At 36.4% G+C, this 27659-nt stretch overlaps 1 protein-coding gene across 1 annotated transcript in view; it reads right to left on the bottom strand.

The window, feature by feature from the left end:
- KLHL14 (kelch like family member 14) overlaps positions 1 to 27659 on the bottom strand; it is a 111615-nt gene that overhangs the window by 61027 nt on the left and 22929 nt on the right. Inside the window, exon 2 of the mRNA XM_004606050.2 lies at positions 19298 to 19419. Coding sequence (XP_004606107.1) covers positions 19298 to 19419 — 122 coding nt within the window. The remainder of the gene's footprint in view (positions 1 to 19297; positions 19420 to 27659) is intronic.

Genomic DNA, 27659 nt, shown 5'->3' on the forward strand with positions numbered 1-27659 from the left:
AAATAAAACAATGTAGAATCAAAAAAAATAAAAAGAAAGGTGAGGCTCTTTCCAGGAGATCAGTGTGGCATCCTTTCAGTTGAATGAAGTTCTGATAAGTGGTTTTCTCAATAGTCTTATCTGTCTCTGGTTCTAGTAACTTCACCCTCTCCTTGTTTTTCAGGCCTAAGGATGGAAATAGTGTCCTGTTGTGTTAGGGCTGGGGGACAGAGAAGAACTGAGGACTTCTTGAGGTGTTCCCAGCTATGAACCACGTATTTCAACAGTTCTCTTATTATTAAACGATTTCATCTTGTGCCTGAAACTTGTGTCAGTCACCAACCATGATTTAACTTTGATTATGGCATCTTCTGCGGACTTACATTTGCATTATTTGTAAAGAAGGAGAACTAATTATTTTCATTCAAAATGATTTGAATGAGGGAAAAACTTTGATATATGCTTTTCTAACTCAACTGCTGTGTATGTGTGTGTGTTGTTATGTGTGTGTGAGAGAGATGTTAAATTATGCTAGATAGAGAGGAAACAATGTCAATTTCAGACCAAAAAACTCCAAATAAAGTTTCTTATAACATAGATTAACCAAAAACACACTGAACTAAAGTGAGAAGTCACAAGTTAGAGCTACACATTTATCAATTACTGCATATACTTGACAAATCACTTAAGTACTCTTAATTTTAGTTTTCCAAAAGTCAAAAGCGAGATTAATACTTGACCTATTTATTGCTCAGGGTTACTTGTGGGCTGGGAGAAGTCCCAACAAATGATAGGCTCCAGTTGTGGAGACTAAATAGGGATAACACCAGAATGACTCTGAGAATAAAAATATCCAACAAATAAAGATGTAATATTCTATTTAGCGTTTAGAATTTAGCAAATTCTAAAATGCTGAAGACCATTAAATTAATATATGTTATCAATTAATATATCTCCACTTAAAAAAAAACCTGAAAAACACCCTTAATTAGACTCTGAATTTATAAGAACTCTGTTTTGTGTCTCCAAATTGAGAATCAGAGAAACATCAAAAATATCCACTAAGAAAGTAAAGTAAAATTTACCAGTTACACATGCAGGGTGGGGGGCTGGGGAGGTGGGAGGGAAGGGGGAGGTATACTGTGATTCTTGGTTGTGTAATATGTGCACTGGTGAAGGGATGGGTGTTCAAGCATTGTTTAACTGAGACTTAAACCTGAAAGCTTTGTAACTTTCCACATGGTGATTCAATAAAAGAATAAATTAAAAAAAAATCCAACTAAATTCACAACTTTTTTGACATTATAAAATTTCAAAACCATTAATCTATTAATCTATCTAGTTCATTACTTCCTTCTTCATAAATTTTCTTATTTGGCATATTTCTCATATTATATTCATCTCTACTAAGTTTAATGTTTCTGAATTTCCCTTTACTTACATTCAGTTAGCTTTGACAAATCTATTAGTTTCAAAACTTTAATTTTTATTTAATATTTAATTTTATGTCAATAAAAATACTAAACATGAATGCTTATTTTTTTCAACAACTTCAAAAATTTCTTTTATCCTCACCACTCATCTCGTTTCTTTACCGGCCTACTTTCATCAGGTAACCTTAGTTCTTTGGTCATGATCTATTGCTTATCATTTAACTTTGCTTTGTCTGTGCATCACTTTCATATCCTTATACTGCACTCATAGGTGGAACAAATGTATGTCCACGCTTGGCCTTAAAACTACAGAGACAAATTATTTTATATAACTGCAATGTTGAGTGACGAGAAAGGTTCTAAAGTCTTTGGGTCTTCTAATCTGGCTTCACTATGCACTAGCCCATACTTACTTCTTGACCTTGGCTTCCTCATCAATAAAACGGAAATAATAATGACCCCAATCTCATATTGTTACTCTGAGTTGTTAATGAGGTAACCAGTGTGGAGCATGGCACACCATGTCTTACATACAGAATCTCTCCATGCGCATTAACCTCAAGCCATTGAAGGTGATGAGTGAACACCTCTCGGAGACAGTGTGGTATCATGATTGGTTATCCAACTTTAGAAGGAAAAATATTCAGGCTATGCAACACTAACTCAAATATTTACTAACTGTGCATTTGAACAGTTACTTAGTCTTACTAAGCCTTCATTTCTTTTATCCTCATTAGAGTAATATTCCGGTCCCAATGTAGGTTCTTCTGAGCACTATATGAAAGGATGTATACAATGTGTTTAACATTAATGCCAGACACATATAAATGTTCAACTAAAATGTACAATATTGTTTTTGTATTGCTCATATTAAAACTTTCCTTCTTGTCTTTCACGCCTTTACTACCTTTTTTGGGTATGTTTTGGCTGCAAAAATGATGGTATACATAAAAGATATTTGCAAGTTCAAAGATAGAATTAAAAGAAGCAGAAAAATTTAACCTCACACATTTAAGGACTACACATATCTTTGAATGGCTGACATCATCTCAGCACAACAGTATATGACCTCCTGGAGGACTCCCTGGCTAATGAGCCAATGTTTAGCTACTTTCAGTGCTTGCCTGTGGTCATGAGAAAAATGAAAGTTAATTCTCTGATTCAACATTTGCCCACTGTCTGTGAGGTATGTCTTGAGAGTCAAGCTGGGTTGTGGAGTTAGTCAACAAGGTATATACAATGTCCTCTCTCACTTGTTGGTGAAGTATTTTATTCATATTCAGAATAAAACTGTGTCCAGAGTAAACAATATCCAGAGTAAACAAATATTCACCAAGTCTTAATACAGCTTGTGATTTAAGAATGAGATCTATGGTGTGAGAACACATGAATTCCATTCTTAGTTTTGCATTTACTCATGGTGTTGGAAAAATTAATATGTCTTTATATGTTAGTTTCTCCTCTATGAAATGGGAGTCATAGTAGACGTAACATCATAGGATTGTTGTGAGGATTAAATGAACTAATACATGGAAAAGTCCTAGTCTAACAAATCATAGTTATGATTACTATGATAGCATTATTTTACTACCACGTGGTGCGATTTATGACTAAAACAGATAAATATGCCCTTAGATTGGACTGGGTTATAGTGGATGGCAAGGGCTGGTAAACTACATGCTCAGGCCATCCCTTTTAATGAAGTTTTATTGGAACAAAGTCACTTAGATTCACTTGTGCATCATCTCTGGCTTCTTTTATGTTACAATGTTAGAGCCAAGTAAAGTCCATCATGCTAGAATTTCATGGCTGCAAAGCCCCAAATATTTACTGTATGGCTCATTAAGATAAAACTTTCCTGATTCTTGAAGCAACAACTAATAGCAACTTTTCTCAAGGGGAAACATTAGTATAAAATTATTTATTCTAGGATATATATTTATATTCATGTATTTGCATCCAACCAGGTGACATATTATACACAAGGTCATCTGACACTCAGACGACCTCAAAGGCACAGTTTTTTCTCCCTACTCCCACCAATTCTGCTCAAGGAAGCAACATGCATGAAGATGATGCTACTAACCTACTTTCAGTAGAATAAATGTCCTGCTATTTTCCAGCAGTGTTAATAGATTTTCAACATTCCACCCTCTCTTTCAGTGAGTTTCCATATAAATTCTCCTGTACACTTATATGGAACTGGTTGTGGTGCAGCCTGTAGTTTGGAAAAAAAAATTCGCTCTAATTGAAGCTAGCAGAACTGTAAAGGGAATTGAACTCTCATCCTTGGCTTTCCTCAGGCCGTGGTAGATTCAGGTCTTGGCTATCCTATCTGTAATGATGAAACTTTATTTGGCAGAGGAACAAAGGCTATTTCCTAAAAATGATATGTATCTTATATTTATGTTATTTAAAAAAATAGAGTATGGAAAATGTGAAGTGTTCCCAAAGGTCAGCAGGTTCCATGTTTGTTTTTATCATGTAGCTGTTTCTACCCAGCTTTTCTAGTTCCGGGCAAAAACCAACTTGAATAAAGTATGAAACAAGAATGCATAAGTGGAAATTAGCAAGTTAACTGGACATTAGAGGTACATGTAAATTATGAGAACCACCAGAGATTTTTCTCTGAATTGGACGCAGAAACCTATGGACTTGTATTTGTGACAAGCACAATAAAGAATATCAAGTCTTGCAAATGTAATAACAAAATTGAAAGTAAACAACCATTACACCTATCTGCATGCATCTTTTGATTGTTACTCAGGTGAGAAAAATGATGGGGTTTTTTTTGACAAGAATCATAATAAATAGGAATGTTTTATTATTTTTTTAAAATGGAAAGCTTCAAAGTGGAAGTTATAATTTTATCCTAAGAAATATCTAGGATTTGGAGAGCAGCTACTGATATTTGATATAGCTAATGATTACCATAATGAAAAACTTCAAACAAATGTGTGAATGAACAGGAAACAAAAATCTGGAATTTATCAGTATACCAGAGACTAAAGCGTAATTAGGCATCACTAATAAAAGATAAGATAGACAACTGAGAAAACATGAACATATTGCTTTTCCCTCTTTAGAAAATAATAGCTCACCATGCATATCTTACAACTCTGAATTGTGTAAGTGAGTAGGTGGACACAGAAAGCTGTGACTGAAGTTTCAAAGTGTCTAGAAGAGAAGATCACTTCATTATGAAATAATTTCCACCTGGAAATTATATAATGCAATCATTTTTCTTCAGCCTTCAATTAATAGCAATAGAGATCATAGAAGTTTCAAGAAATAAACTTGCTTGCTTAGGATATTAGTATCTGTTATTTTTTGAAGATAACATTCTACATATATATATTTTGCTTATTTAGGATATTAATATCTATTATTTTTTGAAGAGGACATTCTACATATGTGTATATATTTTTGCATAAAAAGCTGAAGATACCTGTCTTTTCAGAAAAGCTTACTCTCTTCTAAACTTTAATCCTTTTACAATACTCTCACTGTTATTACTACAGCAATAAGGACAGATAAGAGTGCCATCTCTGAAGTTTACTTAGGTCGATATTGGACTCAGACATCTATGTAACCTTGTGCAAAATTACTGAAAGAATCTTTGCCTCCATTTTCTGTATCTGACTAGCAGTCAAGAACACCTAATAGCTAGAGTGCAGTGCCAGGAATTTGTATCTAATAACTGTTTCTCTTATGTGTGTCATTTGCTACGTGAGTGGAGTTGGATTGTGCATGTCCCTCAAAAATGATACTTAAAATTCCTAATCACTAACATCTATGCATATATCCTTATTTGGAAATAGATCTTTGTATATCTGACCAAGTTAATATAAGTTAATGTTGAGTTAGAGAGGGTCCTAAATCCAATGACAGGAGAGAAAAGATTTCCCTAAAGTGCCTGACATAGAGGTAGACAGGGGGTGGGGTGGGGATAAGGGTGATAAGAGCAAACCTGGGGACACTGGTGCTGGGAAATGTACACTTGTGGAGGGATGGGTGTTGGAACCTGTACAACTGAAATCTAATCATGAACAGCTTTGTAAGGGTCTATCTCACAGTGATTCAATAAAAATTATAAAAAGATTTTCCTATAAAAGAAGGGAAGAAAGATTTAGAGATACAAAGAGGAGTGACTCAGAGAAGATGGCAATAGATAAAGTGGAGATTTTGGTAATAAAAATATAAACCAAGGAAGACCAAAGATTGTTAGAAACTGCCAGAAGCTAGAAAGAAGCAAAGAAAGAAACATTCTCTTCGAGAGCTTTGGAGGGATAATGAGTCCTCGGATGCTTGGATTTTAGACTTCTCTAACTCTGAGAGCTGTGGAAGAATAAAATTCATTATTTTAAACCACCCAGGTTGTGGTACTTTGTGATAGCCGCCCTGGGAAATTAATACACCAGGTATCCTAGACAAGAAAGTGGGGATTTGTTGAAGGAGAAAATGAGATGTCAAAGTTAAAATTCCAGTGCCTAGAACAGGACTACATGTGGGTCATTGAGTGTTCTTTGGATCTGGTTATTTTATAGGATCATGTCTTCATTCCCTTATTGAGAGGAGTTAGGGAGAGTGGAAGGCTGCAGGACTCAGCAGCAGATAGCTGAGACAGCTGAGTGAAAGTGAAGATGTTACTGTTATTTAAGTGTATTATTGATACAGGAGCCACTTGTCACAGGAGGTTATTTAAATTAAACTTGTAAACTAAAATAAAAAGTTGGTTTCTCAGTTGTACTAGATATATTGAAAATGCTCACTATACATGTGTGGCTAGTAGCTGCCATGTTGGACCATGCAGAATATTCCCATCACTGAATAATGTTTTGTTGGATGGTGCCAGATGATCTTTTCATTGTGACAGGATTTCTTTGGGAATCAATGAATTAAGCAGACAGATTCTGCTTAGAAAGAGAAACAGACCTGGGGCTGGAGCAATAGCACAGTGGGTAGGGTGTTTGCCTTGCACTCGGCTGACCCAGGTTCAATTCCCAGCATCCCATATGGTCCCCCGAGCACTGCCAGGAGTAATTCCTGAGTGTAGAGCCAGGAGTAACCCTGTGCATTGCTAGGTGTGACTCAAAAAGCCAAAAATGGAAAAAAAAAAGGTCATACTTTTTTAGTATAAGAGATTCCATTATTTGTCAAAGAAAAAAGAATAAGGGGATATAGTAAAACTGAACTTTGAGAAAGGCTCATAGCAGGTCTCACTTGTTGAATGGTCTATTGCTTTCTTATTGAGCACTTTTCTAGAATTTGGACAAAGGCTATTCTATTCAATTCTTTACTATGAAAAATTGGTACTGCAGAAAGTCAGCCTATCTTTAATGCCAGGCATCATCACGGAGAAGGATGACCTGTTTTACTTGGGTCTTGTTGAGATATGCCTAGTATAGAATGGGTTAATACTTTGGTCCCTGGTGAAAGAGGTAAATTCTACAAAGCGACAAATGAGATCAAGAAATCTGTGAGCTACAACCTTTCTCCTCCTCTTCAGATCTAATCATACAGATGAATAAATTGCTATAAAAATACCAAAAATAAAACTAAAAACAATGACTGAATCATTTTTTTTAAAATCTCATGTACTCTGTGTTCAGGTAGCAAGAAATTTAATTCCAGTCGGACCAGTCTCCTGTGATTTTTCCCCCTCTTTCATCTAAGATATTTTTAATGCTCAGAGGCATTATAATAGAAAAGCATGTATTTTTGCCTGGTTTATACCCATCATCCTTACCATTACAACAAGACAAAAGCATTAAAGTAAAATTAATCATGTCAAAAGATTTTCGCAAAAACAAGTGAGACCATGCATAAAGCATCGCTTTGTCTAGTGTGAAGTCACGCTCTGATTAAAAACATATAATGAAAGTGAAAGTGATACATCATTGCCTTAGCAGTAGGGTTTTCTGAAAGTGCTTTGCAGTTTTCAACAAAAAATGTGGAAAAATCTTGGTCTTTAAAACTCACAATGATGATTGTTTTAGCTAAATAATTGGAATCAATCTTAAATTTTTAAAAAGAAATTAAGACTTAATGACTAAACGAGGCATGTCAGTGGGACTGCAATTAGAACACATTGTAAGGAGCATTGGTTTGCTTTGACATCCAGACGCTGAGGTAAGAAAGTGTCTGCTCAGCACTGCCCTTTCACAAAACCATCTCTAATGCTAGCCGAATATGGTCAGGCTCTTTAGGTATCGTCCGAATCATGCTTCCAAGGTACTATCTATCTATGATGCTTGCTCCATCAAAAGCATTATATAAAGGTGAAGATATAGAGTGATCCTTTCTTAGTAATAGAGAGAGTCATTTTGTGTAGGATAGACAAAACTAAACATTCTAACTGACCAGACAATCATGAAACATAGATTTGGTTCCTTGACTCCTCCATAGAGTTATCTCATGGAACTGAAAGGAAACAGTTTGCTTATTTGCACTTTGCCTTAATTACTCCTTTATTTTAATGAAGATATTTGCATATAATAATCACTCACCCAATTATCTTTTCATTTTTTATTGTAATTTTGAAAGTAATTTCAATTTTTTTAATGAGTTCTCTCTAAATGTTACAAACCACTTTATCCTATGGAACTTATGACATTTACATAATTCATATACTTAGCATAATTCTATTGTAGATGTATAATAAGTTACATGAGAATAGAAATATGTAATATAATAATTTACAATAAACAGTTGATTGGTGAAAAAGTTATCAAATGTAGGCATATTGAATTACTTAAAGGTAGTATGTAGCACTGTAGCACTGTCATCCCATTGTTCATCGATTTGCTCGAGCGGGCACCAGTAAAGTCTCCATTGTGAGACTTGTTGTTACTGTTTTTGGCATATTGAATATGCCATGGGTAGCTTGCAAGTCTTTTCCATGCAGGCGGGATACTCTCATTAGCTTACTGGGTTCTCCAAGAGGGACGGAAGAATTGAACCCGGGTCAGCTGCATGCAAGGCAAACACCCCACCTGCTATGCTATCACTCCAGTCCTAAAAGGTAGTGTAAATTAAAATTTTTCTACCCCCAGATGCATAAAATAATATTTTGGATATATTTTTTAGAAATTTACCATGAGATAGAGGCATGGAATCTTCTGTGACTAAAAATAAGGACACACAAACGCCAGGAGAGACACATGTGAATAGGCTCTATTTCCTCTGACTAATGCTGCTTATGGAAGGAGAAAGGAGTTTTGGTATGTGACAAGGAAAGTAAGTGAAATATATCTTGAGGGGCCAGAGCAACAAACAGTGGATAGAACACTTGACTTGCACGCAGCTGATCGGGGCTTGATCCCTGGCATCCCATATGGCCCCTGAACCTTGCCAGGTGTGATTCCTGAGTGCAGAACCAGGAGTAAGCCCTGAGAACCACTGGGCGTGGCCCCCAAACAAAACAAAACAAATTTATTGAACTTTGGAGTGCATTGTAATCACCAGGGTTTAAACAAATACTTGGATTATTCCCTTTCTTGAGAGGATTGCACCTCGTCTATTTTGAAGTCAGATGTTGTGACATGATTTGTTGTTGCATTAATTTGCAGCAGAAGCTTAATGAGTGTAAAAAAAATTTCGATTCCTGTGCCATACAGTAGTGTTTCCATCAACCTGAGTACCAGAAGGAGAATTCATGAAACAGATGACAACTAAACCTACAATGGATATGTGACATGAAGAGAAATAAGCCTTTACTTACATAAGTCATTAAAATGTGGGGTTAATTATTATGGCCTCATAACCCAGCCTAATCTAATCTATCTAATGCAGACTTTAGAACCAAAAGGGTCTGAAGGGTCTGACAAGGAAATTGGGAAGAGCAAACCATTTGGTTAAACTGTTCTTTGCTCTTATTTGAACAGCCAATTAATTATTTAACAAACTTCTATTTACTATAGAGAAGTTGGAAAATGATGTTGATAGGGCTTATTGGCTGGTATTGGCTAAAGTTGGCATGAGCAACAAAAAGGGATGACCTCATTAAAAAATTTGTTTATTTATAAGCAGGATTGAAAGGACATAGAATTCAAAAATTTAGGTGCATTCAGCATTAAAATAAACAATGATTTTCAAATATCATTTGTTGAAAGACTTCATTTATATATCTCATACCCAAAGTGGGAAGAATTTTGAGGATAAAAAGTAAATTTAAATTAAACAAAATTAAAAGTACGGCTTTCATAGTAATTTCATTGTATCTGAGTACCTTAGAAGTAAGTTTCCATGATGGATAAGACATTCAGTATTCTTCCAACTTGGAAGAAAATTAAACAACAGATTATCTATCTATCTATCTATCTATCTATCTATCTATCTATCTATCTATCTATCTATCTGTCTATCTCTATTTCTTCCTTTCCATATATATGGAGGTAGAAAAAGAGAAAGAAAGAAGGAGAAGTGTGGTATAAAATAGAGACTTAATGAGGACAAGTAAATAAAGATAAAACAATCTAAGAAATATACGGGTATTTTATCATCAAATACTGTATTTTATTCATCAAATATAGTATGATGATAGAGTAGATAAAAACATAAAAGTAAAGTTTTATAGAGGATTCCTTGTCCAGCCTGTACCAAAAGGCCATGAAAAGAAGAAACTTAAAATAACCATTGCCTACTCAATCTCTAGAGACTTAAACTGAACTTAGAATACTCTTCTAGTCACACAAAGAGCCTGCTTCTCATATTCACTTGAGATATTGCTAAGGACAATAATGGATACATCGCATAGGGCAGAGCGAGGGGCTATGGAAAAAAAAAAGAATGATGAGAAGAACTAGCAAAGGCTCTTATCCAGAAACACAACCTTAGATAGGCATTCTTCAAAATGCCTAATTTGGTAGGAATGCTAAATTATTCTATTTCCAAATTAAATTGTTACTGTTCCTATCCTGCCTCTAACATCATTTTGTAGTATGTTTGAGAGGACGAGATAATTAAGTATATTTCCAGATCAAGAAGAAAGTCAAGTGAAACTAACACTGAGATGATTGTTTCCCACCAGGAGATCTGAGATGGCCAGCACTGAATTTAAGGGCTTCAAGTGATAAGATCTCCTTATATGGAGGGCTGAATGTTCCTTGAGCATGGTAAGGAGAATATACCATACATAATTTCCTGTTGGACAGAATGTGGTAGGCTCTGTATCATTTGTATTGTATTTCTTTTTTTTTTTTACCAAATAATTGCCTTTTCCTCCTTCTAAGCTATGGTAAGATTGTAGGACATCACAGAACATCCTTCTCCCTGCCGAGTCAATGGCAGAAAATGTGAGATGGAAATCCCATTTTTCCAGGAACCTGAATGACTAAGGGAGATAGATCTTCTACCAAGTTGTGCTGGACAGGTAATATAAGTAAAAACATATTGTTGTTGTTGTTGATTAAAGCCTCTGAGATTTTTTGGAGTCATTTTTACAAGTTTCATGTAGAAACACAGCTTTAATTTTGGACCAAAGATAAATCTTTGTCAAATCTTTGATAATAAGAGCAAAGACAAAGCTTTCCCCCTATCTCTGGTTCTATGTGAATTCACCATAGACTAATATAGAATAAAAAGACACTAAGTAACAACTATATTCCACATACTAAGGTAGGAACTTCATTTGTACTATCTTACTTAAATTTTACAAAGACTCTTAAGAGGTGAGTCTAATTATATTCTATTTGTAGATAAGAAAACAGGATCAGAGAGAATGCATCCTGTCTGAAGTCATACCATCAACAAATACCTGGGGTATATTTTAATTAGGTGAATCTGAAAGATATTGAGCTCTGTGTGTGTGTGTTGTGTGTGTGTGTGTGTGTGTGTGTGTATTGTTTCACTATTGACTCTGTTTTAAAGTCAGAACTAAAAGGTCAAAAATCACAATGAATTATGGTTTGTTAGTAATTTTAAGTGCAAATTTTATCACTTTAATCAATATATCAAAATTGTATTTTTGACTTTGGGGAGTAGGATTCATTCTATTTACCTATACCACTTTTATTCTATGAACATCATAGCACTATAGCACTATAGCACTACTGTCCCGTTGTTCATCGATTTACTCAAGCGGGCATCAGTAACATCTCCATTGTGAGACTTCTACTGTTTTTGGCATATTGAATATGCCATGGGAAGCTTACGGCTCTGCCCTGCAGGCAGAATACTCTTGGTAGCTTGCTGGACTCTCTGAGAGGGACAGAGGGTCATACTACACCAAATTCATTGAATTAAAATTCATCAATTCCATTTAGAGATTTGTAGGTGAAAGGGGTCAGCACACATTAAATCCCATTCATCTGTTTGAACTTATGACAAATGGACTTGTTGCTTACATGGATTTGTGATAGTGAGGCAGCACCGTTTGATGGAAATACAAAGACCAGTGTTATGTTCCTCATTCTGCTACTAAATCATCGTGTGACTCTTATGAACCTCCTTTCCTTCAGGCACTTACAATAAAAGTCCAAATTGTGAATCTGTCAGAGAATTGCGTGAGTTTTCTGGTTTCTGCTAGTATCTTTTGGATATTGAATTTTTCCTTCCGCCCCCATTATTTGAGTTCAACCATTTCAACCATGCATATCACTTCTGAGAGTTTTAGCATATACTATTAACTAACTTGAAGTGATTTTATTTCACATCTTCACCTGGACACCTGGCTAACTCATCTCATCCTTCAGTTCTTAGTTCACACAGGACCTTCTTTGGTGATATTTTCATGGCTCTTAAATAGATCATGTATCTATATGAGATACATTTTACATAAGTGTTTCATATATTTTTTAAATCTAACTTCAGATCATGATCTTATTTCGTTATTATACACTACTATCTGGATTAGTTAATGTTAGTTTACCATTATCTAAGCTTATTAGTATCTTAATTATGTGTGATGGTAGTTTTTGACTCAGCAGTATATCTTTTGTATTTAAAAAATGACTGTCACATTAAAACTATCTAGTATTTTGAATGAACAAAATGAGTATGTAAAAGAAGAGGGCTGGTCAAAGTTATCATTTAATCTTTCAGTACTCAAATTCAACGGTTGCCAGATTTAGCTTACAATTTGCATAGGAAAGATGCATAGCACAATCACACAGTTCGTATGACTCATGCCTCCTTCAGACCAGACTCAATGAAAATACTACAGCTTGTGTGCAAAAAAGGCATCAGAAGTATCTGTATATGCGCTGCTCTCTGCAGAAAAAGCAATTGCTATATTTAGAATATATATAAACAAAGTCAGTTGTTTTCTTGAGGCACCAACTTTGGTTGAAATAAAGCATTTGGAATGACCACCATACATATACACAGATACATATATATGTGTGTAAATATATATGTATATATATACTTTAAATCTATGAAAAATCCACTAATGCACTGATGCATAATACACAGCAGCAAATAACTCAAGATATATAGCAGCGTGCAGTCATGTATCTCAAATTAGAATTGAGCTCATTGAAGTAAAATTAGATGCTAACGTATTTTAAAAGTCCAAACATAATTCTTTCTCCTTCTTTGTCCAAAGTCATGGAAACAATTATTCATGAACTATAACAAAAACTTCCAAATCCAAAAAGAGCAATTGTCATGCTATTACATAAAATCTTCAGATTACTGTCTGTTTTCATAACACTTAAAACTGTGAGGGGTAGATAGTTCTACTCTTAATTCTTAACTATTAAAAGTATTTAAATAATTTTTTGAGATAGTCCTGTATAAGCAGTTTCTCAGTTAACTCTCCCACCCATCATATACCCTGGCCCCCAACTTCATACTCTACAATATTTACACAAAGTTTTTTCAGTCTTTCACTTTTTTGGCTTTTTGGGTCACACCCATTGATGTTCAGGGGATACTCCTGGCTCTGCCCTCAGGAATTAGTCCTGGTGGTGCTTGGGAGACCATATGGGGTGTTGGGGATGCAATCTGTGTGGGTCGTGTGCAAGGAAAATGACCAATTTGCGTACTTTTGCTCCTGTCGCTATTTCAATTTCTTGAAGGTTCCAACTCTCTTGCTTTTTGACTTTCCCAATATTGGGTTCTGTAATTAAAATACTTTCTACCTACCTATCTGTTTCTATATTCTTATCCAGTTTTTCATCATTACAGGTCACTTCTAGAAAAGCTAGAAAAATCTAGAAAAGATTTTTCCACGCTTTTTCTAGTCATTCTGAAAGCACTAACTCATTTTGTAAGCTTCTCCTGCAGTGAGAAAGACTCTATCCACAGATTGTACTTTAGAAATTAAATTAAATCAAATAGAGAGTTTCATTTCTTGGTAATAAAGATAATATGAATAAAGGAAACCCAAAGATATAAAACCCTCAATTTTCCTTCCAAGCAGATAATAATAATAAGGAATAATGGTTAGCTTCTCAGTTATCTTGATTTTCCTCCATTTGTCCTCTCCTCTAATAAAGCTTAAAAATCTGAATGAACTGATATCAAGAAACAGAAAGATCAAACAAATAAGTTCTACTGAGTGTATCAGTGTACAGCGTTCAATATTCCTTGAATCATAAACAATTAGTCCAGACTTATTGGATCTGATCAAAGCTATATTTTGGAACTGAAGTTCAATGTCTTACATAATATCTATTTCCTCAGTTACTAATTGTTCAACAGTTTTGAAAGTATATTTCTCAAAAAATAAGAGAAGTCTGACTGCTTTCTGATCCTTATGATAGTACAGGGCGTATAACAGGTGTCTGCCTTGCACGTGGATCACCCCAGTTCAAATCCTGGCACCAGTTTGGTTCCCTCAGGACAGCCAGGAGTGATCTCTGAACATGGAACCAAGAGATATCCCTGAGCACCATTTTTGGTATGAGTCAAAAAACCAAAAATAGTAATAGTAAATTAAGGACACCAGTCCTTCCCGTGAGGGGGGATTAAGGTAAACATCCTCGAAGGATCAGAGGATATAACCCAGAAAACCTCTGCACAACAATTTCCACTGTTTGCTGTGCCTGAAAATACAAGTCCGCAGTTCTTGTACTACCAATTAAAGGGAAGAGCTACAAATTGAATGAAAGAAAAAAAAAAGGTTATTTCCCCCCAATCTCAAGTAAAAGGAACTAGGGCAGGTCAAAAAGGAGAAGGCCCTTCTAATTTAGCTCTTCTCATTTTCATTCAAATGTTATTAAGGGAAGTTCACCATTAGCACATGGAAGGTTAAATTTATATTTGAATTCCTTTTTCCTCCTGTCATTGTTCACTGAATAAGAAGCCTCTACTAAGTAGTCTCTCTTATCTGAGCTATAGAACAAAGAAAGGCAGTTCCTGGAAAACACCTTTTCCCATAAGGGGAAAAAAAAATGGTCAATGGGGAATACAAACAGAATGGATTTCAGTGCTGTCTCTTGGAAGGAATGGAAGTTGTTTCCACAAGTGAACTTCATAAAACTTTGGTATAATAAATAATATTAAAAGTATACAATGCAATGGGATTATTTTGTTTGATTTTTGCACTAAGAATTTAGGGCCTGTAAAATGCAAAAGGCATTTCTCTCTCTCTCTCCTCTCTCTCTCTCTCTCTCTCTCTCTCTCTCTTTCTCTCTCTCTCTCTCTCTCTCTCTTGCATTGACCATTTTGGTCTCTCTCTCTCTCTCACACACATTAGCCATTTTAGTATTCATGTCTCCTGTACTGCTTTCTAATAAGTTAAGAATGAAATGGGAGACTGTACAGGAGTGAAAAATTAAAAAAAAAAAGCAGTAACAAAAGGGTATTTTAACTTCCCCTTTATTATAGATAGTCAAGAGAACAACAATGCCAGTTTTGTTATCACTTAACGCTCTATATTTGCAAAAGAAGTTTACAGTTATTTTTGCATGTTCTTTTTTCAGTACTTTTCTGATAGAGATAGAGACTAGTCTTATCATCAACAATATGTCATATTAAGATGATTTTTTTCCAGAAAAGGAAGGTAAGAGTGCAACCTGTGTCAGTGTGTTACCAATTTTTTAAAATCCACATTACTAAATATTTAATCATGTCACTGAGGTTTTTTCTAATGGGATAGACCAAACCACTGAGTGTTGCATTCTGTTTGCTTCCTGTCATATAGATTCTTTTTCACTTCCATTCACTCCACTTGATTCAATTTGCTATTATTGAGGTGAAGTCATTATAGAGTTCCTTTTATTTGGGCACACTTGATGCTCAGGGCATACTCTTGGCTTAGCACTAAGGAATCACTTTTAGCAGGCTGTGGGACCATATGGGGTGTCAGGGATCAAACCCGGGTCAGCTCTGTGCAAGACAAGTCAACCTGCTATACTAGCTCTCTGGTCCCTACACAGAATTTCTTAAATAAAAATATTAGAACATGTGAGACCTAAGGGTAAGAAAATTACGATTGACTTTCTTTTTAATTCTTTGTTATATAAAATAGGAGTGGTATGTTTTTCATAAGTGGATGAGTGTGCTTCTGCCCACAGAAAGGTGTTTATTTTTTTAGAAGGAACTTGCCTGTGAGATAGGTAGAAAAAGGTTTTCTTAATCCAAATGGGCAAAAGAGACTCAGAGACTAGCTGACCTTAGGTTTTACTTGTTTTTTTTTTTGTTATCTTATTTTTCAGTAAATATGAGGAGAGTCAATGAATACACGTGTAGATCCACACTAAGAATTACTCCCAACATTTATTGTTATCATCCCTCTCTGTCAGTTTAATCACCCTTCAGGTTTCAGCAAGTAGCAACAGGAAGCTCTGCAACATCAACGTTTTGTTGAATTTGGGAGAATTTGGATAGTTTCTTATTTCAGTAGAAGCGTTTCTTTCCTTATTATCAGAGAGCTCAACGAGTACAGAAATCTGTCAGTTTTCTGACTTATTTATTCGATTTAGTCAAATAAATGCCTTCATTAAAAAAAATACAAGCCAACAGCAGAAATCATTCAGATTAATTGTGTATTTCCAACAAACCTGAAGAGTTTTCTCTTGGAGCCAAATTGTCACAGCCCAGCAGGTAAGAAACTATTGTGTCTCCTTTTTAAAAGGGTCACACCCAGTGATGGTCAGGAGGCCTTGGGGGTCATTCTGGGTGATGCCTGACCCAGCAATATGGGCCTAATTGTTTAGTGCCATATTGGCAGCATATTGCCACCAGGATCACACCTAGAGGTGCTGGGATGGGGGCACACATGGTGTTGGTTTTCAGACTCAGTCCTGCATATGTTAGACATATGCTCTTCAACTTGCACAATATCCCAGCTCAATCAATTCTATTATTTATTTAATATTTTAAAAGTAATATTTGGAGACTCTTAGGCCAGTGCTCAAGGGTAATTTAGGCCCTGGTAATTTAGAAAAATATAGAAAATTGATGTCCTAGTCCTAAGCAAAGTGTCTGTTGCAGAATAACTTGTGCCCCCTCCCATGGAGAGCCTGAGTTGTCCAATGCCTCTAAGATGCGTTCAATCATTTACCTAACATTGGTAATGGAGTTACAAAATAGCAATAGTGATGCAATTTATTGAGTCCATTCTCAATACTACATATTTTATAAATAATTTTATTTTAAAGACACTTAAATGGTGCTGACAAAAAAAACATGGCTTGGGGTTGAAGAGATAGTAAGTGGGTAGGGTGCTTGCCTTGCATGCTGCTGACCAAGTTCAATCCTGGCACCACACTGTCCCCTGATCCCCTGACCCCATGATCCCATGATCCCCAAACACATAGCCAGAGTGGTTTTCAGTACCACCTATGTCGTCCAAAATGCAAAGGAAAAAAGGAAAGAAAAGAAACCATGACCCAGAGCAACTGGATGGCTTGCTTAAGATCACAGACATGGATTTGAACACTGGTCATCTTGTTCAAATTCATGCTTTCTTATTATGACCTCTATCTAATAGCTAAATCAGGCTGTGAAGAAACATAACATGGGACTAACAGTTGGTCAAGGACACTAGAACCTTAGGATTGGCTTACAGGACTGCATTTATTAGGGGCAAGGGAAGGGTAGGCTGGGGGAGGGGATAATTAGGAGGGGACCCTGAGATTGGGTGGAGGGAAGTGGACACCATGGAGGTGAGTGTGGCATTGTCAAGAAAAAGTTAAATTAGACAGTGGAAAAAAATTGAGAAGAATGGTCATATGTACCAGTCCATACCTGTACTCCTAAAATTAATTAGTAGTTCTTCATTTCATACTCTAAAGCATGCCGGTTTGGGACATACACTGGGTAATCACTACATCTCTGAGCATGGCTTACGGTGAAAAGACTTTTCTTAGGTATTGTCCACATTACTTTAATTAACCTTTTTGTCTTTAATGAAAGATTTCAAACAAGCAGCTCATTGAAGCAAGCCTGTTGTATTTGGGAAAACAGATGGTTTTATGAATGAATATCATGCCCCACTCAGGTCTAATTCTCTATTTCTGTTTTCACACCTTAAGAATCTTTTGTCCACTTTCTTTTCTGTCTCCTCCTCCTCCTGTCTTTGTTAGTCTCTAGAAAGTCCGCAGAAACAAGCATTCTCTATTGATCAAAAGTAAGAAAACAAATTCCCTGGGTTTAGTTTAGTTTCTGATGAATCTTTAAAATGCAACTTGGTCATTAATTCAGATGTTTCAACCATTATTAATGGCATTTTTGTAAAAGGTAGAATAAAAATTGCTTCAAGGTATCTCTAACTTATTTTTCTTTCTTCCTTCTCCTTAATTAATCTCATTGCTACTATTCCACTACTTCTTCACTACAACCGTAGTGTATAGGTGTCCAGGGAGCTTTCTCGTTGCAGTTCCTGGACAATGCTACTGCAGGTTTCGCTGGGGTAAGCCAGCTCCGAAATGGATTATTTCAAGCACCACCTCACATGTCTTTGCAACTCTTCTGCTCTTGTGGGTAAACTATTGTCCTGTTTTTATTACTTCGAAGGACTTTCCAGAAAAGAAAAGGAAATAATTTTCTTTTAAAAAAAATCTAATAAAATATATAAACTGCTTAAAAGACACATGCAATAAGAAAATCTGACTTTCACTTTTGTCGGGTTTAAATGCATGGCTTTGATTTATGGATCAAAAATGCTCATTTATTATTTTATCTATACAGCTCTGGGCAATTTTGACAGTTAAAATTTAGTTTTATTGACCAGTGCAGCCACTGTGCCCACAAGGGTACGGGTGCACACAGCCTGCTGCGCTCAAGAAGCGATGATTTTTGATTCCATGACTGAGTCAGATTGGGAATCATAACGGATATAACAGTAAGTTCCAAATCTCAGTGCCCAAGGCAAGAGGTTTGCTGTAAAACACAATCACCCTTTTAGGAGGGGAGGAGGAGAGTCTTGGGTGGAACTCTGCAAGCACAGTTTAATGTGGCTGGAGTAGGCCACAGATTTATCTGTCCATCCAGGCTCTGGAGCAATGGAAGGGAGAGGAGTGATTCTCTAAGGACCCAATTCTACAGACTGAAGATTGAAGAGCAAAAATGACCCCAAAGCAAAACGGCTGTTAAGTACAGAGACAATGAATTAAACAAACATTTTGATGTGAAGATTTTTCATGAGTGTCATTAGCCAACTTGTCACTTTCGTGTGGACCAAAAATTCAACGGAGAATTTTTTTTCAGAAGGTCTTGATCACACCCCTCCCCACTTGCAGTACGTACAGAAACATAAACTCTTGCAGTGATTTCAGACCACTTGGTACTGAGGCCTCTTCAACTACCAAATTGGCCACCTCTGCAATGTTAATTTAGTCTTTTACTCTAAATCCCCCGTGATACATAAACAGACCTCCAAAGAGTAACAAATCAATAAAATGTCTAATTTGATTAAACATGTTTTCGAATCCAGCAAGACAGCTTCAACCTGAAATAAATAGTTGGGTAAATAAATAAAGTAGAGCACTCACTCGTAAGTATTTTCCATGTCTTCTTTTCATCATCGTAGTACTGCACCAAATTGCTGGGGAGCCGGTCCGGCCCAGGAGGCAATCCTCCAACCAATAACAGCATTTTCTTGTTAGAGCGAATTCTTCACCCAAAACAAAAGAGGAGATGAATAACCACATTATTGTAGAGCCTTTTTAGTGGCAACGAAATCATAACCATCAAAAGAATGTTCCTTGCTTGCAGATTTCTATTTCATTTTTTTCCTGTTTCTTCTCCCATTCATGTCTCAACAATTTTTTTTGAACCACACAGAAAAATGATCAGAAGAGCAGCATATCTCCATACTCATGGAATAATAAGCTCCCTTTATACAATTTGTTAGAGGTTCATTCTAGAACGACCTTTTTCTTATATTATCCCTTTAAATCATCACTCTTTACAGCTGAGTACACATGAAATGCTCTGGAGTTGTACTAAGGTTAAGCATTAAAGTTGCATGTCAAAAATCGTATTAGTCAAAATCATTATTATAAGCCATTCTCCACTCAAAGAACCTTGAAAAAATTAAGGTTATGCAGAGAGTTTGTGAGCCAACTCCTTAATCACCCGAGGAACTTCAAATACTAGTTTGGTACAATTAGTAGCACAGGACTAAACGGGGATGGGTTAACCAGTACCAACAGTACTTTCCATTTGTTTAATTTAGCAGAGACTTTCGCCTTCATCCTTTCCCCAGCTACTCCTCCCCCTCCTGCTCCACCTCCTCACCCCTGGGCACCACTGGCGACACAGCAGCACCAATTGGTAAAAATGAGACTGTGAGGTTGTTTTGAGCCTCCCCAGAGTGGAGCCCTGCCAATGCCTGCCACTGATCCAGCGGCATGAACCTGCTCAACTGTGCAAAGTCACTCTAATTCCCTCCCTCTGTTTTTCTACCTTCTCCCCCAGGGGGCAACCACTGAAAGGAGTGACTACCCACCCATCAAGAGCTGGCAATTCGCTGCTATTAACCGTGACTGTGATTCCCAGTCTGCCTGGCAGTTCCTGAGAACAGGCCTGCAACATCTCATATGCAGTAAAAGCCATAAGATGCACCCTGGTCAGCACACTCGACCTGATGGATGGAAGAGTCTCAGGAACTGTAATGGATTGAGCACAGTTACTATTGGAGTAGGGCGGGGAGGGCAGACCCCCACAAGGGGCCTGCTGATTTAACGGTCGCTTTACATATAATTGAACTTTTCATTTACCTGAAAGGCTGAAGGTGGTAGTGGAAGAAATGGAACAACCATGATTGAAAGGAAAAGTCAAGAAATACAAGAGATTCCCCTTCGATATGATCACAGTGTACTGCGTGCCTCGGAATCTATTATTACATATTCAGCCTGTCGTTCTGACTCAAGGACGCTTGGCAAAGTATGCCCTTGCGGAGAAGCACTGTTTGTTGGTTAAGAACCTAACATTCGGAGAGTTAACTTAATACACTTAATGACATTTCCATGTGAAGGAATGGAACAAGAGAATTCCTTTAATGAAACACTGGTGCCATTGAATGCATTGCACATGCCCCAGTAGGAAAAATACCTTCTGGAGAAACTCCTATTAGGAACTCATAGATAGAGGTAGCCATACTCACAGAAGAATTCCTAATGTAATATTAATTTTGTCACCAACGGAAAAAAAAAGATTCTTCACCTTGAATTTAAAATGCTTTGAAGCTAAGTCCATGTGCTCTACAAACCCAATATTTTGGAAACATAAACAGAATATATAATGGCAAAGAGCTCTAGACTAGGAGTATTTCAGTAATTGGGGTGGTTTGTTGAGAGAAGTTCAGGAAATTCAGTGTGTGAAAGCACCTCTATTATTTGGAAACAATACACACAAAATTCATATGCCACATAATCTCCTGAATGCATATTCACCTAAATAAGAGGCTATTTAAAAAATATATAACTTCAGTCCAAATAATCAACCCATTTTCAGTCCCAATTTTAGGAGTCCCAATCTCAAATTCAAATGAAAGCAAATCTTTTAGGTAGTTATAGTTACCAGATACAAACAGACCTGCTGAACAGAAAGTCCTAATTCTGTGACCGTGGAGACAGGACACTTCTATATGCTGCTGGACTACAGGTAGGGACAGAGAGGCCAAAATCTGCTAGCAAGAACTAGAGAAGCAGAGTCACTGCAGCAGTGGGTGACCAAAGCAATGAAATCAAACCTCTATTATAATATCTCAATCAGTGTACTGTTTTTTAAAAATGTGCTTCATGTGTGATAAAGGGAGATAAAAGCATGATTCAGTATCTATTTGCATAGCATTGATAAGGGTAGATCCTTGAACTGATCCCAATGGGAATTTCAGTGTCCACATATATGGGCCATCTCTGCAGAGAAAGAAACACTATAGAATGCTTGTTCTGTTTCTCTGAAGAGCCAACCACTGTCATCTATCTGTCTTCTAAGAACTGAACTGAGACTATCCATACAGAAGCCACTGAACAGAGATCAAGTGGAAACAACTTTCCTCATGAATACCAAGATGCAAATACCAAGTCCAGCAACTATGCAAGACTCCATATAAACCAAGACAAATCTCAGGACCACTCTGGGCTCCTCAAGGAATATGATAAAAAATTGCATAGAACTAAAGGACCTACCTACTCTATTGATTATGAGGTTTTTTTGTGAAGAAGCAGTGTTTTGAGTTCACTAGGTATGGTTTTCTTGGTGAGTTATATTTATATCATCACCCATTTGATATTTTATGGTATTGAAATTTTATTATAGTTAAGATAGCTTGTGATTTTTATGACTTTTTACTTAAGTTTCTTTCTAATACTCTCATAATAAGTTTGTGTTATTCAATTTTCCAACCCAATTCAGTATTATTTAATTCTAAATGAAATTAAAACTCTACCTTGAAAGTAAATCGCATAAAAACCAAAAATAGGTTAGATCATGTGAGTAGCATCATAGTGTTGGAGAAAAGATAAAAATAAAAAGAATACTCTGGGGGCTAGAGTGATAGCACAGCAGGTAGGGCGTTTGCCTTGCACGAGGCTGACCTGGGTTCGATTCCCAGCATCCCATATGGTCCCCTGAGTGCTGCCTGGAATGATTCCTGAGTGCAGAGCCTGAGCATTGCCAGGTGTGACCCAAAAAAGCAAAGAAAAAAAAAACCACTCAACATTTTTCTACCTAGAATGACTTCAAAATAGCCCTCAATGGTAGGTAAACTTGCATTTTACTGAGAGTTAAGAAAGTTTCTATAGTCAAACAAAGTGGCACAAATAGTACTCTAACATAAGATTCTAACTTTTTCCAGGTCCATGGTCTTTCATATGTTTAAATTAAGTATTAACTTTTTTTTTACTTGATGTACTGATGAAGACCCAGGTAACTCAGATTCTAGTGCTAATTTTTCTATTCAATTCTTAGAGCCTAGTTTTCCCATCTTTAAAAAAATAAGTATTTCATTTGCTTCTTCAAAGAGTTATCATGAGTGTTATATAAAACAATGTATAAAAGCTCTATGTAAACTCAATAGCAAATTATAAATCAATTTTTAGATATTGTCAATATGATGTGGGTTTTATTTCAATATATTAAACCAAATGAAATAGTTAAAAATAAAAATATTTTTTCTGAGATTTTTGGTGGGTTTATTTATATATGCTTAAGTATATATACATATTTATGTATAAGCTACTTAGAAGACTTCACTAACCAGTTGCTATCTTATAATTACATGTTCTTAGAAAAACCAACAGGTTAATTATATTGGCTATGTATTGAGCCTTGTTACAGAAAATACACATATGAACATTACATAATAGCTGTGTACCTATCCGGAGTTAAGTAAAGGGAGCTAATAGAGATCACTCCACATTTCCTATTTCTTAAGAATAAAATAAATTTAAAAAACCATCACATATTTTACTTTGATATAAATGCAATGTCAACTATTCAATTACTTGCTGACAGTAATACACGTGAATAATTCCTGTGAAAAAGCTTCCATTCTTTATACAACATGCAATTATAATAGTGACAATGACAATAATGACAGATAATAATAAATGTGTATTGGTATTGAAACCTCTGATTATCATGCTATTTATTTAATATGTGTGAACTTCAATTTGAATAGGGCATGAAAAAAGATACCATGTGAATTAGAAAAGTAAAATTAGGAAAATCTAAATTAACTTGCAGAAGGGAGTTTCAATTTTTCTTTTCTAAGCAGTTCCAACAAAGCCTTACAGGTTTAATTTTAGAGGCAAAATATACAAATGAAGTCATACTATGATAATTAGAATTTCTTCATATAGAAACATAGTACACATTTTTAGAAGCTCTTCCCATAGGGGACCAATTTAGTCAAAATTAGTGTCTTCTCTTTCAATCTGTTAGCATTTAAAAAAATTTCCACCTCATGCTACATCTTAAGCACTAACTAGTCCAGTCATATATTTATCTAGTCTAGTCTAGTCCAGACAAGGAATTAGAGAAATTTAAACAAAGGGCTGCATATGTTATACTTAATAATATTATTTTGATGCATTTGATATGATTTTCTAGATTCTTACATAGAAAAATATAAGGTTAAAAAGGCAATGTAATTTGAAGGTCTCCTTTGTTCCATCTCAGTAATTGCCTAACATTTACCATGTGTCACATTTGTGTGTGTGTATGTGTGTGTGTGTGTGTGTGTGTGTGTGTGTTCTTGCTCATACATACTTTGATTCCTGGGATGAATGATTGAAGGATGACCTAAAACCTCCTGGTGTAAACAAATTTTTCATCATACTGGTTTTCTAAGTACAGTAAAGTCTCATTTATTTATATTTCAGTGATTTGGAACTTTAATAATTGGGAAACGGGCCAGATAAAATTTTCCTTTCCATGATACATGGAAAAAAGTTTTCACTAACTGGTGGGCAAGAAATTTAAGAAATTGCTAGGTTTTCTGGCATTTTCAGAATGACCTATGTAAATTTAGAACAAATTCACTTTCAGATTAGGAATATTTTTCATTCATTTATCAAAGTATTTTGCAATGTTCTAAGAACCATTTAATCAGTGAACTTGAAGAAAATGTTGAAGTCACTTATTTCAGTAATTTCCAAGCCTGGCAGGTCACCAGAGTAATCTGAGGTTATTAAACATTGTTAGATGTATTTTTTTTATCCTTATGCCAGGCTGAAAATCTTGTCTTCAAGAGCTTTGATATTCTACCTTTCACACCTGTGGACGGGCACCTGTCCTGAGTCCATGCACCAGCAGTTCTAACTAAGGCAGTAGACAAATGGAGGTCAACCTTTCTCTATCTGGTGGCCAACATTGGCCAGTTGAAAGCCACTGTTCTAGAAAAAAAGTTCCAACAAGTGTCCATTATAGCAATACTTCAAATATTGAAAGAGTTGCAGCATGTCTTTCACATGTTTGAAATCTTCACCTTTTTTGGGCTGGAGTGACAGCACAGCGGGTAGGGCGTTTGCCTTGCATGCGGCCAATCCGGGTTCGATTCCCAGCATTTCATATGGTCCCCTGAGCACCGCCAGGGGTAATTCTTGAGTGCAGAGTCAGGAGTGACCCCTGTGCATTGCCGGGTGTAACCCAAAAAAAAAAAAATCAACAAGAAATCTTCACACCTTTTTTTGGATGTTTAAATTTTTCTCAGAATCTTGATCACTTCCTTTGACTCGGCTCTGTACTCTCATTGACCATTTTAACTATGCAAAGGTAGGAATTGTACACAATATAGCAAACTATGTTATGTGACAGATACCCTATTTTTAAGACTCTCTAAAACTATAATAGTCTTTCAATAATCATACTGCAGTGTTGAGTTTTTGTTCAGCTTTCAGCTGACCACAAATATATATTAAAAAAGAAAAGCAAAATATATTGCTTGTAAGTCAGTTTTTTTTCTATCCTATATTTCTTTAAGTTAAATAATTTAAGCACAAATGACTTTTAAAAATGATCTTATTTGTTTTGTTTACCAAATTGATGTGACCTATTTATTAAAAAGCTCACCCCACTGAATAAAAAAAATGATCTTATTTGTTTATATGTTTGTTTGGGGGTCACAGTCAGTGGTACTCTGGGATACCACCTGGCTCGAGGGCGGGGGTGGTCTTTCCTGGCTGTGTCGGGGGTAGAGCCCAGATGTCCCACATGCAAAGCATATGCTTTAGCCCTTTAGGTTATCTCCCTAGCCCTGAAGAATATTTTTATCTTTTATACTGGTTTAGACATTTGGTTTTAATTTATTAATTGTTTGGCTTCCACTATGTTCAAGAACTGTTCTAAACCCCTAGCTGATGACAGAAATGTTGAGAAAAGGACGGGCCCTTCGGGTGAGTCAAACAACTATCAACGAATACTCCAGCCATCTCCAAACACCATAGGTAAAATTAAGGGAAATGGGGCTATAGACCTGGGTATAGGTTAGTAACGGTATGGAGCTGAAAGCAGGGATATCAGCTTCGCAGGTAGAAAGGTAACTTGAAGTTTCTTGTGGGTGATCCTCTGTGCACTGCTGTTTCTGATGGCGCTATGGAGAGGCCTGGCCCTGTCTTGCTTAGAAACTTGCTGCCTTTTTAGTCGGCCAAGGTTTCTTTGCCCATGGGGTCATTTATCTCTTCTTATTAGAAACAAGGACTGGAGCAATAGCAGAGCAGGTAGGGCATTTGCCTTGCACACGGCCGACCCAGGTTTGATTCTTCCATCCCTCTCGGAGAGTCCAGTAAGCTACCGAGAGTATCCTGCCCGCAAGGCAGAGCCTGGCAAGCTACCCGTGGCATATTTAATATGCCAAAAACAGTAACAACAAGTCTCACAATGGAGATTTTACTGGTGCCCGCTCGAGCAAATTGAAGAACAACAGGACGACAGTGCTACAGTGCTATTAGAAACAAGAGGGATAGTCTTTCTTCCTTGTTGTGCATTACTTGCCTCTTAGCAGTACTGAAACATCATGATTTTTGAAGCAGGACAATCTGACTAAAGATAAAGGCTACTCAGTTAGGGTGACACTTTGATTTTAATTCTTCTTAGATGAATGACTTTGTCTTCTTTGGCCTCCTTAATGTAACTTGTAAAATAGGGAGAATAATTGGCATATATACCTATATGTCCATATTACTATAGCATATAAATAAGGTCAGGGAGATAAGACTGAAGCACATGCTCTCCATTCTGGAGGCCCGGGTTGAATCCCCAGTACCACGTGGTCCCCCTGAGCACTGAGGTGGATCAAACACAGAGCACAGTTGGATGTGGCTCCCAAACCACAACAAACGAAACCAAACCAGACCCCTAATAAGTAAATGCTAACTATTCTCTTCTTTCCCACCTTCTCCTCTCCTTTGTCATCATCATCATTATTATTACTGGTTGTTCTTTAGTGTAACTTGCAGATTTGATAAGCAAGTTGCTTATGTCCCTATCCAAGTATTATTACCTAAAAATAACAGTGTAATTCCATTGTTTAGATATTTTAATGATCCCCATTTATTCTCTCTGAAGTTATGCCAAATCAATGGGACTTTTGCTATGCAGTTCCCCATATTTGTTAAAAGTATATGATCTTTTATTGAAACAGATATTTGATGGAAAATACTAAGCAGTTTTTAAATGATCAAGAAAATTGGTATAGTCATCACCCTCTCATCCAAAGGTCAAGCTAATTTTAAGAGTCATCGTGACCTGGATTTAACTTTTTTTTTTTCCTACCACTGTAAAAGGTTAAGTCCTTGGACTGGTAGCCAATCTCTTAAAGCCCCAATTGCCTCATCTGTAAAGTGGGAATGCTATTAATGTTCAATGAAGTCATCTAGGTGTAACAAAAAAATTAAAATAGTAGCTCCTTGTGAACAAAACTACTTTTAAAAATGGAAAGACAGGGGCCGGAGATACAGTGAAGTGAGTAGGGCATTTGCCTTGTACACAGCCAACCTAAGTTTGATCTCTAGCACCCCATATGGTGTCCCTCTGAATCCCATCAGCAGTGATCTCTGAGCTAGAAATTAGTCCTGAGCACTGCTGGGTGTGGCCCCCCAAGCAAAATAAAACAAGGCATTTTATGCAGTGAATTCCCTGAATGACTATTTCTGCATAGAGAAAAGAGGATAAAGAAAATGCAGCAGGAAAAAGCTGTGGAGACTGAAAGGAATTGAGACTCTTTCCCATGACTGGAATTCCAGTGTCCCTTATTAAGCTATGACAGCTAAATATTCTATGCAAGCAGTGAGGGGATGGGTCAGTTCCCATTTGGTGTCGTTGCAACCACATATACTCATGATTTTGAATAGGAAAAGCCAGGAGTTGCAAGGCCACAGAGATTCTCAGAAATAGTGATAGGTTTTG

Source organism: Sorex araneus, chromosome 2, assembly GCF_027595985.1.
Source record: "Sorex araneus isolate mSorAra2 chromosome 2, mSorAra2.pri, whole genome shotgun sequence".
NCBI classification, from domain to species: domain Eukaryota; kingdom Metazoa; phylum Chordata; class Mammalia; order Eulipotyphla; family Soricidae; genus Sorex; species Sorex araneus.